The sequence below is a fragment of the Hypanus sabinus genome, chromosome 14 (assembly GCF_030144855.1).
Source record: "Hypanus sabinus isolate sHypSab1 chromosome 14, sHypSab1.hap1, whole genome shotgun sequence".
Classification (NCBI taxonomy): Eukaryota; Metazoa; Chordata; class Chondrichthyes; order Myliobatiformes; family Dasyatidae; genus Hypanus; species Hypanus sabinus.
Genome location: NC_082719.1, coordinates 32,273,045 through 32,285,951, shown reverse-complemented (window position 1 = coordinate 32,285,951; position 12,907 = coordinate 32,273,045). Strand labels below are relative to the sequence as shown.

At 38.6% G+C, this 12,907-nt stretch overlaps 1 protein-coding gene across 3 annotated transcripts in view; it reads left to right on the top strand.

Moving 5' to 3' along the window:
• Positions 1-12,907, top strand: part of adgra3 (adhesion G protein-coupled receptor A3) — a 119,092-nt gene that overhangs the window by 63,517 nt on the left and 42,668 nt on the right. For all 3 annotated transcript variants that reach the window (XM_059988955.1, XM_059988953.1, XM_059988954.1), the window contains 2 exons: positions 4,768-4,839; positions 9,066-9,137. In XM_059988955.1, the coding sequence (XP_059844938.1) occupies positions 4,772-4,839; positions 9,066-9,137 (140 nt within the window). In that variant the 5' untranslated portion in view covers positions 4,768-4,771. The remainder of the gene's footprint in view (positions 1-4,767; positions 4,840-9,065; positions 9,138-12,907) is intronic.

Genomic DNA, 12,907 nt, shown 5'->3' with positions numbered 1-12,907 from the left:
AAGTTAAATTAGAATCATGGCAAAGAATAATGTTCTTGGGCCTTTTGAGTCCATGTCCTTTCTTTGAACAGAAGCCTAACCAAGCCACTCTCTCCTTCTTACCCCATAGTCATGTAATTAGATTCTCTCAAATACCTATCAGTTCTCTTCAGAAAAACTGGATTTTTTTCCTTTTATTCTTGTAGATTGGGCGTTCTCAATTGAAATCCTCTAAGTTTTCTTCACATGCCCTTGTATCTTGCGGTTTCTGGTATTTAACAAATTATTCACTGGGTACAGTTTATCTGTATTTGTTATACCATGATGATCATTGACAGGTTTAAGCCATTTACTACTGTCTATCTTTGTTTTGGGGAAAATGACCTCTGATTTTCAAGTCTAAACGTAGGAGAAATCCATAATCTCTCGAACTATTTGGTTAATCTTTAGAAAGCATGTGAGACTCGTGTACTGGTATAAACTGTTACTGGTTATTTTCCAAATGAGTTATTATTATAAAAAGAGAACAATCACACAAACTACACTATATTAATTTCTTGCTTATTTTAATTCTTACTTTTTATTTAAAATTATGCTTTCTGAAGTTTTGCTATAGATTAGCTGGTCTTTATATTCATATCAGATCAGAAATCAACTGATTTAGGAACATCTTCGATAATTCTTAAATGTATTCCTTGTGGCTTGTAAAGTTCAATAATGAATAGTAGAGAACTGGGTTTAAGGGAAGCAATTTAAACATGACTGCAGTTGTTTCTAATCAGCAATGACATATCACTGCTGATGCTCTGATGTTATTTCAAACGTGCTTTCCTTGAAAAAATAATGAAAATGAGCAGAAATATTACAATGTGTGACATGCTGATACTTATTCCACAGTTATTTATAAGGAACTCTATTTGTGAAAGCAGTGCTGTACAAGACAAGCAAGAGATTTTCATTTCTGACTTTGCATCTTGATATTGTGCATCCCTGTTGTGCAAAATAAAAGCTATTCTCATCAAAGAATTTTACCTTGGTATTCAAGAGAAATGAGCAGTGATTTAGCAGATGATTTGCTCTTAACTAAATTTATTGTTTGCCCATCTCCTAATGTGGTTCGTGTCTTGGCAATTGCAACAGTTCAGTTATGAAATAGTGTGACTTTCTGCGGTTTTATAGCACCAAATTTGGTTTTGAGCAGAACTAGCTTGCCTTCTGCTAACAATAGTTTTTCAGTGTCATTTGCAAATTACTTTTTGTGTTGTTGCCTTTTTGAGGATCAAGTTGAATCAGTGTTTTTTTCCTGATATTTTGAAAGAGCCTTGAACCACAGATTTTGCCATTTTATTATTCACTCAATCTAATTGTGAGAAAAGCTAGAAATAGAAATGGATCAAAGCATTTGCATGTTGATGACGGTGGCCTAAACTCAGTCTTAACTGTGAATGATCAATGAATAAATGACAAAAAGGGTGTGTGGCAGGTTGATGTTTATTTTTAGAAGCTTTTTGTATGATGCATGGCTCCAGGGTTGTACCCCCAATGGGTTTCTTTTTCTTTCTCACCTTTCTTGCTTAGTAGGGTTTTTTTAATTCACAAAGATTTTCAATCTTTAAGATAATTTTTTCGAGGCATTGTAAGTGTTGTTACTTCGATGTACCTGTGTTATTTTTGAATAATAATAATAGTAATAAAAAGATTTGAAAAGACAAGGGGTGTGTGATATGCTGATATTTCAAGATTGATATCTAGTTGAATGATTTGAAAAGATGTGTTGCAATAAATCCCTGAGCTCCAGAGTTTTTCTTTATTTGACTAGACTCTGTCCATATGATGATGTGATAGAATGTGGTTTCATACTGTATCTCATTCATAAGAAATAGATGCAGGAGTAGGCCAATGAGCTCTTCATATTTTCACCTTCATTCAGTGAGATTCTGCCTGATGTTTTATCTCTGTACTGATTTTCTGTGCTATCCATGAACTTCAATTCTCTGAATATCCAGAACTCTGTCTCAACTATACTCAACCAGTTGGCTTCCATAACATTTTTAAGTGAAGAATTGTAGGGATTCACAGATTTCTGAATGAAGAATTTTTTTGGTAACTTTCATGAATTGCTGACTCTATATTGTGAATCTCCAGCTGCAGCTAACATTGTTCTTGCATCTTCCTTGTCAAGTGATGTAAGAATTGCATGTGTCACAGGCCTAAAAAAACATGATAAATTGAGTTTAAGCTCTACTCAAGAACCTGAACGGCTTATTTATTCTGATACTCTTGTTCAATGTCTGAGCCTCAAACAGAATTTCCGCAACATTAGACCTACATTTTGTTCTTGAAATATTTCACCATAGGGAAGTTGTTGTGCAGATACTTTATTGTTGAGAGAGGTTTAATCTTACCGTGGATATGTTCAAAGAAAGCATCTTTCTGTTAAGCTAGATGTACAAGATTTCATTGCTACGAATCAAGGAAGGCAGGTATTTATTAGTGAGCGGCCAACAGTTTGTAAAAGTATTCAATTGCTGCTCGATTCACTTCACTTGGCTGGCTGGCATCCTGACATAATAATAGTAATTGCACTTCAAAATACCAGTGTATTACATATGATAACCTAAAACAGAGTTGAACATGTGCTGTTTAATTCTTTCATCTTTCCGCCATTTAAAGATAAATGGGGCAGGTTTTCAGATGACTGGGTGCTTTATAATATTAGTTTATACATCCTTTAAGTTGGTCTTGTGGCCTCAGAGCAGTAATGCAGCTGCTTTTAGATTCAGTGTCTTAAGCTCGTACTTGTACCAGATAATTAGAGTTTTAGCTATTTTAATTAAATTCAAATTTTAATGCTTTTAATTCATTTTTGATATCTGGCTAAGATCAGGCATGTTTATATTAATTGAGATTGTGTTTTTATTGAATAATACCTTAGACGCAAGAAAACAACATTTGACAATACAACAGATTTTAAAAAAACATTGCTGTGACTTGTCCAACTAAACACAGGATGAAGCAGATTTTAATTACTATGCTCCACGGATCTGGAATAACCTTCCAGATGATCTGAAGTCTGCCCTAACTTTAAACTCTTTTAAATCGAGGCTTAAAACTTTTCACTGTAACTTTTAATGAGAATCTCCTGCACTGTAACTTTTATTTTCTTTATTTTTGTGATTTTATTCTCTTTATACTGTCGGAAGTTTGTTGATTTTTATATTTTGTTTTCTGTAAAGCACTTTGAGCTGCCTTGTGTTTGAAAAGTGCTGTACAAATAAGCTTGCCATAACTTGCCTTGTAAAAATGGAAAGTCATGTTGTTCTTCTGTTGGATCTTATCAATCTTTGTTGATCTACTGGGATAGTCCTGTTTTGGAGAAACATGTATCATTCATACAAAGCAAATACTCATTTGAGATTTTGCCTTTGGATTGTATGAGGAGTGTGTATTTAGCTAACTTTGACAAACAAAAGGAGTAATGCGACAGCTAATAACAATATGGGTTCGTTTTAATAATCTGCCTTGAGAATAACTTCTGAATTTGATATTTCAGTGTTTTGCAGCAAAATTTGGTGCGCAGAAGATGGAGAGAAAGTAAAAGTGAGGGAAGGGAAAGAGCAAAGTAGTTACAGGCAGGGAAATGAAAGAGGGAGTAGAGTCGTAGGGCACTACAGCACAGAGACCAACCCTCGGCCTGTCCAGTCGGTGCCAAGCTGTTAATTCTGTCTAGACCCATCGACTCACACTTGGTCCCCTTAGACCCTTCCATCCATGTACTTTTCCAGAATAATTTTAAACTAAATTGCTTTGATAACAAAACCTTCTCATTTGTTTTGTATTACAAAATAGTACAGCTGGTAAATAGTACAATTTGGCTTGTCCTCTGTAATTTCTAGGCAAGATTTGAGAGTGAAAGACCAGTAAGTTGTGTCTTGAGTCTCTTGTCTCCACATTCCAGTACTTTTATCTGGGTTCTGGTATTTTCAGGCACTATCCTGTTTGAAGGTGTATACGATTTGCATGTCTCAACAAGCCAGAATGGAACACTTCTTTCATAAAGGAGCTTGTCTTTCTGTAATGCACTGCAACAAGACTATCAAAGATTGCTTTTCAGTGATATGTTTACACTTGCATTGTAGTCCCCTACATAACGTACCTTTGAAGAATTTATCAGCGGAAGGATTGGCAGCTCTAAAAGGGTAGCAGAAATTCTTTGTGTGAGAGAGCATCAAATATGTTATGAGTTCATTTTTTGTTTAAATATGTACAAGATGAAGGCATTTATTTTACTTCTAACAAGTTCACGTAGGAGATAGTAGAAGATAATCAGTTTTGGAACTGTACTAATTGTTTACTATTTTGTGATCATTATTTCCTTTTTTTCCGATTATGAAGTCAAAACAAATTTTATCTGCGTTTTACTTGCACTTTTTTAAAAAAAGTATGCGCTTTTCCCCCTTACTCCTGCTGATTTGTGCTTTAAAATGTTACTAATACATCTTTAAGAAAAAATGGTCCAGGAAAGAATGTAAGTTGTTCATTACATTGCTATTTGCCAGCAGTAATGATAATTTAGTTGCACATCTAAGTCTAACTGAATACTCAAAATCTTATTAATTAGTACTTTTGAATCTGTTGCTTGGTGTTGGCAAAGAAGCCATTATGAGAGATGTTTGCTCGTTGGTGACTTGTAAAAAATATCTAATTTATGGAACAATAGGATAGAAAGAGTGAGAACTGCATTACAACTAATGAAGTATTTCAAATATTGTTTTTTCCCTGTTGCAGAGATATGAGAAACAACCTTATCAGTAACATAGAATTAGCTGCCTTCTGGGGACTTTCAGCACTAAAAAGACTGTGAGTATTGATAAACGTGCATACAGGTATGAGGCATCCACTATGTGTATGGTATCATAGATTTAAAGATAAAAGTTCAAATCCCACTGTGGAATTGCAGCATTTTTTAACAAGTAATTTAGTACCAAAATACAAATCCAGTTGGAGTCACAGTAACTATGAACTCACTGGATTTTCATGATCCTTCAAGTTCAAGGGAAGAAAATCTGCCTTCCCATCCTGATTGGCCTTTATGACTCCAGTATTGTCAATTTTATTTCCTTAATTGCTCCTCAGTCTGTGGAAACCTGGGATGTTGGCCATAAATTCCAGCATTATCAACCAGGAACGTAAGCCATGAGGCCATTAGGAAAACTTGTGATTTCATGCTTGGGATTGGAATGGAAAAACATTTTTTGGAGCAAGTTTCAGGTGCTGGAAAATCATCATCAATGGGAGGAACAAACTAGACAATATCAGAAAGCTGATTCATTTATAAACCAACCCAAATTTATTTTTTTTAACTTTGTGGATTGGCAAATGGGTGTGATTGATAATTGAAGACTTGTCTCAAGTTCCCATATTACCTCTGATACTCTCCCAAGAAATTAAAGATGGAAATTCTACCCAAAATACTTCTCTTGTAATAATTGTGCATTTAATCTTTTAAAGTGCCATTGAATATTAATGTTTTACATGTATAGATTTTCCCAATAAAAACACAAAATGCTGGCAGAACTCAGCAGGCCAGACAGCATCTGTGGGAGGAGGTAATGACGATGTTTCGGGTTGAAACCCTTCATCAGGAGATTTTCCCAAATTGTGATTCTTTGGATTGGTGAAGCTGAAACTCTCCATTTCCAAATTTGAAGGCTGAAATGACAAAAAAAATAAACAGATCTGCAAGCCCCAGTAGTTTGTTTCTGGTCTTCAGTTGACAGAAAGTATCTTTAGATACTTCACAATATAGGCCTAAAGAAGTGATTTAAGTATTCAAATTAATTGTGATTCTGCAATCAGATTTGTTCATTTGATATGTATGACTTTGCCAATATATTAATTTTAAAACAACTTTCTTTTATTTGCCACAAGTCCATTCATACCTTGTTTCAACATTTATTTGGCAAAAATCACTGGTGGTGCAGGTTAAGACATTTTTTTAAATATAACTTTTCTGGCTGCCTTTCACAAGGCCTACTCTGCCACTCTGTTTATTTGTTGCCTGCAGCCTGGTGCTGTTTCCTTTTCATGTACACTTGTTGAAACTGGTGGATTGCAAGACGGCGAGTACTGCTTACTTTTAAAACTTCTTGGCATTGTAAACTTCCTGGGATCTATCAGCCAACAGATGTCTGAGCCAGTTTGTACAAAGATTTAAGAGCCAGTCTCCCTTTTATGCTGGGGGGGGGGGGGGAGGATGGAAGAGTTTAAAGAAGTTGGGGAGTTCACCCTGCAGTAGTGATAAGAACATCCAAGTATCATTTGAAGAATGGTGTTTAAGCTCTTGTAAATGAATAAGGAGCTTTGAGTTTGTGCAGAGGAAGAAAATTCTGACACAAGTCCACAAGTTTCGCTCCCCACTCCCCCTATTCCCCGTGCTCAACCAGCTAATTTTAGGTGAATTCAGAAGGTAGACTTTAGATGGCCCCAGTGACACGAACCTGAGAAGTCGTCAGGCAAAAATGGCACGATGCGCATGGATCAGACCATGTTTCTCCATGAGCTTCTCTGGTACCATTTGGTGGCTGGCATTTGAAATAAGAATGTAAAACTGATGTTAAAATCTAGCATGACCTAAGCTCCTCATTTTAGTTGGGGGAAGATTTAGTTTGCTTCCGGTTTATTTTGTGAAACAATGCAGTCTGCGAGTTAGAGGGGTTCTGGTTGTAGAACCTACAGAAGTAAATTGCTGTGCAACATGAAGTATGAATTACTTACAGAATGAGATGTCGGCTTTTTGGTTTCTATTTATAAGATAGAAGTATCAAAGGGGGGGGGGGAATGAGGAGAAAAAGATGAATTGAGAAAGAGCTACGATACACTCAATGGTCACTTTATTAGGTACACCTTCTCGCTAATGCAGTTATCTAATTAGCCAAACATGTCTAGCAACTCTATGCATAATAGCCTGCACACATGGGTAAGAGGTTCAGTTGTTGTTCAGACCAAACATCATAATGGGGGAGAAATTTGATCCAAGTGACTGACTGTGGAATGATTGTTGGTGCCAGAAGGGGTGGTCTGATTATCTCAGAAACTGCTGATCACCTTGGATTTTCACGCATGACTAGCCCAAGAATTTGCAGAGAACGGTGTGATAAAGGAAACAAAACATCCAGTGTGTGGCAGTTCTGTGGCTGAAAGCACCTTGTTAATGAGCGAGGTTAGAGTGGAATGGCCAGGCTGGTTCAAACTGACAGGAAGGCAACAATAACTCATATAATCACATGGTACAATAGTGGTGAGCAGAAGAGCATCTCTGAAAGCAGAACTTATCAAACCTTGATGTAGATGGGCTACAGGACCAGAGGACCACACTGGGTTCCACTCCTCTACCTAATAAGTGGCACTGAGGGTATGTGAGATTATGTGGTTATAGAAATAGGTTAATATGAAGTCACCGCCTGTCCTAAACCAATCATACTCACAGCTGTTGCAATGAAAAAGCCTGAACTTAGCTTTTGTAAATCACAATACGTTAACTTGCTGATAAGCTCAGCATCCGATCCAGGGGCTTGCAAAAATACCTTTAAGATAATGTTCAACCAAGATGTAACTGAAAAAAATTATTGGAACACTGAAAAGAGTCACATATCTACCTGTGAAAGCTCCCTAAAATTTGGGAGCATTATAAAGAATTAAAAGCAAAAGTATTAAATTAATAATTTTATTCACTCATTTTTTAAATGTTAAGTAATGTTAAAGAAAATGAACATATTAAGTAAAAATAAATGTAAGTTGCCTCTTCATAATCATTCCCTACTACTCAAATGAAGAGAGCCACTGTTACTGCTTCACATTCAACCCCGTAGATCAACATATTGATCTCCACTATAGTGTCGGAGAATTCAGGCATTTTGAGTTCTGCCCTTGTTCTTGGCATGAATACTTTGCTAATTGACAAGGGCATAACCAGCAGGAGTTTTGTTGTAGAACAGCTCTCATTTCTCAAAGTTGTAGCTGAAGGTGAAACATTAAAGCTGGGAGACAATAAACTTCCGGCCATCTGGCTAGCAGCATGCCCGCTCTGTGGTTGAAGATGCTTTGACATTTCTTAGATAAAACTAGATAAGCCCAAATTAAAAACCAGGATAGTAGATTGCAGAATTTCTATTTTAAATATGGTGGGAGATCCAGTACCTTAAACAGGTGGGCTGATGCAGTTACGACCCAGAAAGTCAGTACACAAACAGACTTCACTGATGCGATGTCAGGTTCAATGGCACCAGGCAGTTGATCTTCACGAGAGCTTGGTTCAGAGATGCCAGAGCAGTGTTCGATAAAGTTGTAGAGGTGACAGTTCAGCTGCTGTGGGGCTAGCTGGGCTTTAATTTTTTTTTAAGAACTGGGTTTATACGGAATTCTGCATTACATTTGAAATAAATGGTCTACAATGTACTCCATTATGGTTGGTTCAAAATTATCAGGAGGACAGAAGAAACTGTTCAAGATGTTCTGAAAGCTGCTTTAACATGTTGTAGAATCTGCACAGACCTGCTAGAATTTCTAGATCACGATTATTCACAATGGTGAAAGGGTATCTGCGATATCTCTGGGAACCTCTAATCTTTTCATTAAAAGCAATAGTAAGTTCAGTAAAAATAACAGGAATGGACCACCACTACTTACTTGTCTACTAACCCATCTCGTTAAGCAGCATTGTCCTGAGTTGAACAGAATCTGCCGATTTAGCTGCTCAGATCTAGAATAGAAACGAGATTTTTTTAATATCTACCTAATCAGTCAGACATGTGTAACATGTCAGCCTAGATCTCTATCTTGTCAATGTATTTTGATATGGACATATCTGTTCATCTATATAGTGATTCTGCTGGGTACTTTTGTCATCTGGACAGTCATGAAACCTATGGCACAGGAGAGGAAAGATCTCTTGAAAAATAAAAGATAATCTTTGGTATCTGCCTTCATAAGATGAAACACTGTTTAATAGGATGTAAAAAAAGGTTCTGCTATTGTATAAATTAGTTGATTTGACCTGGGGGATTATATTTTTATTTTTCTTGCAGGGATTTATCTAACAACAGGATAAGCTGTCTCAATGGGGAAATGTTCAAAGGCTTGTCCAGTCTTATCCGATTGTAAGTTATTAAAGCCTATTTGTAATTTATTTTAAAAGTTATTTGTAAATTGTTCTTGTTTTGATGCTGCATTCAATATATTTTATGTCCTTAAAATCTTGCTTCCACTAAACTACCCCAGTACTGTTAGTCTCAGCTGCATATTATTTGAACTCTGCATTTTCAACACTCAAGTAAAGGAAGTTCTTTTGATATTCTTTGTGCCTTTCTTGGTGACTGTCATATTGATGTCTCTTAGTTTTTCCTTTCCACACAAGTATACCTAGCAAAGGATTCCCATTCTTAAAAACTAATTTTGTTAGGGTGCCTCCTCAGTATATCTGAAATGGAGCTGCTCAGTGCTTTTCCTCAGAAAGCAGATTTTGCAGAGTGCCGACTTAGGGAAGTTTCATTGAGATTGGGGTACCTCAGCACTTTCCTATGCTACTAAAATTCTCAGTTTCCAGTTATTACTGGTGGTCTTTCTTTAGAAATTGTAATAAGCCAAGTGATTAACGAGATGTTACTAGTGGACTTCGGCGATGGGATGCAGGCAGCCTACAAAACTTCTAACTACTTCTGAACTACTCTCACTGTCGTCGGCAGCCTATAATTTCATTTTGAACCATCTTAACAAACTAGCGATTTGACAATCTTCTGAAGGAGCTGGTGGACTTGACTTTCAAATATGCTGGCATGGCACCTTTAAGTGGACAAAGGTACATTGCCGTGGCATTAGAGGGGCAGGGGTTGGGGAGAGAACCTGAAGTTAGAATGAAATGCAGAGTGATGAAACTTCCTCCACCCAGCATCTTGTTAGTAAATGTTATGCTGCTGGAGAGTCAAGGTTGAGGACCCAAGAGCAAGATTGCTGTATCAGAGGGAAATGAGAAATTGCTGCATTCTGTGTTTCATGAAGATGTGGCTCGCTGTGGATATGTCGGTAAGGCCCGAGGGATTTTTGATGCAAAGGAGGGATCAGACTGGTGATGTGGAGAATGCAAAAGGTGGGGGTCTTGTTTCATGAAAAACTCTGAGATGCTTGGAGGCAATGGACTTGTCGCACTCTTGTTCCCCCAAGTTGGAACATCTAACAATCAAGTGCCAGCCATTCCACTTACCAAGAGAGTTCTCCTCAGTGATCCTGATCGCAGTTTGCTACCATCAAAGGCCACTTAGTTATGTTCTTGAGATATTAATTACTGCCATTAGCAAACAAGAAATGATCCACCCCGAAGCTTTTCAAATTATTGTTGAGAATTTAATCAAGCTTGTTTGAAGAACTCTGTCCAATTATCATCAATGTATAACCTGCAGCACCAGGCCTACACACTTGACCAGTGATATATTACAATTAGGAATGCCAACCATTCCATGTCTAGTCCGCATTTCGGGAAATTTGATCACTTGGCTGTCCTTCGCGTGCCTGCATACAAGAAAAGGCTTAAGTGCAAGACTCCAGAGATGGGGGACAACAAAAAGGTAGTCAAAGGAGGCAGAGGAATGGCTATGGGATTGCTTAGTTGGTGGACTGGGCTGTGTTCCAAGGACTCATCAGGGCTCCGTGGTTGTAGATGAGTGTGTTCCCACAAAATCATTTCAGAATCTTTCCCAACCAGAAGCACTGGATAAGCCATGAGATCTGTAGTCAATGACAGCCAGATCAACTCCATTCAGCTCTGGCGACCAGTAGGATCAAATAGGTCCAGGCATGATCTCCAGAAAGCCATCTCACATGCACAGAGCCATTGAATGATTGAAGGATGCTTGATGACTGTGGCCGGGCTTAAATGCTATCACCTCTTACAAAATGAAACTAAGTGACATAGGTGGCAACAAGGCTTCACTCCCAGATGAGATCTATGCTCGCTTTGACTGTCAAAATACAGAAGAACCATCACAAACTCCCTCGTCCCCCTTTGAACCTGTGATTTCAGTTTCAGAGGCCAGTGTAAGAGCATCCTTCAGGAGGATGAACCCACAGAAAGCTGCTGGCCCAGATGGGCTACCTGGCCAAGTACTAAAGACCTGTGTTCACTCATATCTTTAACCTCTCACTTCAGTAGTCTGAGGTACCCGCTTCAAGCAGACTTCAGATATACTGGTGCTTAAGAAGAACACCTGGACAGTGAATGTACATACATCAGGATGCTCTTCTTCGACTACAGCTTTGCATTCAATACCATCATTCCTCCAAGACCTTGGCCTCAATACTGGATATTCACTTGTAGATGCCACTCAGTTCAGATTGGCAAAAACGTCTCCACGGTCTCCATCAGCACAGGTGCACCCAGTCTATGTGCTTAGCCCCTTGCTCTACTTGCTTTATACTTGTGTTACGAATGTGCCACAACTCTGAGGGGCCGAAGAGTACAAAGTAGCCCCCTCCTTTGTGAGAATCGCAAGATCGCTATTAATTTGGGTCTGGGACCCAGGAAATGAGGGAGAGAGAAGTCCAGAATACACAAGGCTTGGAATGTGTCCTGGCCTCAGCGAGAGAAAGCCACGGATAACGGCCATTGTCTCTTGGAGATGGAATTGTGTATTGAGTACTGTACTATTCATTGAAGCCCTCAGGAGATGACCAGAGTGGGCTGGTTGAGGGATTGCATCATCCCAACCTGACTGACATCTGAGACCCCGTGAGTAAGGATAAAAGAGGGTCTGGGGAACAACCCCTTTAGACACCCCAGGAGAAACGTATGAGACCGGTGGAGGCTTGTGTGTGTGTCCATCCTTGCCCGGATGACAAGTCTTCCACGGAATGGCCTCGCTAAAGGACGAATACGGATCAAGAGCAGATAAAGGAAAGCTGGCAAGTTTCTATTCTCGAAACCTCTCTCTCTCTCTCTCTCTCTCTCTCTCTCTCCAACAATTGAAAACCCAGCGGTATGAACTGAATGAAGTGACTTTTATATTTCCATCGGACAAAACATTATCCCCTAGACAACGATAGAGCTTATTTCTTATTGAGTATTATTATACCCCCACTTTTAGATTTAGTATTGACGACGTATATTATCTGTATGTTTGCATTGATATTTTTGTGTAATTTTATCAATAAATACTATTAAAAATAGTACCATCAGACTTCAATGGACCTCTCTATCTTTGCTGGTAAGTGACCCAGTTACGGGGTTAGTAACACTTGTGTCTGTGAGGCTAAGCAGAGCTTCAACACCACATTTAAATTTCCATACGCCACCACTGTTGTTGATTGAATCAAAGGTGGTGATGAATATGAGAGGGAGATTCAAGATCTGGCTGAGTGGTTCCACAACAACGACGACCAAGGAACTGATTATTGAGTTCAGGAAGAGGAAACCGAAGACCCATGAACTATTCATGGGGGGATCAGAGACTGAGAAGGTCAGCAACTTTAAATTCTGCGGTGTTACCATTTCAGAAGATCTGTTCTGATCCAGCCTATACTGCCGTTTTGAATAAAGTATGGCAGTACCTGTAGACTTCCTTAGAAGTTTGCGATGATTCAGCATGACATCTAAAACTTTGATAAACTTCTATAGATTTGTGGTGGAGACTGTTAGCTGGTTGCACCGCAGCCTGGTATGGAAACACCAATGCCCTTGTATGGAAAATCCTACAAAAAGTTTTGGATACAGCCCAATCCAGCATGGGCAAAGCCCTCCCTGCCATTGAACACATCTACACGGAGTGCTGTTGCAGGAAAGCAGCATCAATCGTCAAGGACCTCCACCACCCAAGTCATGTTCTCTTCTCACTGCTGCCATGAGGAAGGAGGTACAGGAGGCTCAGGATCCACACCACCA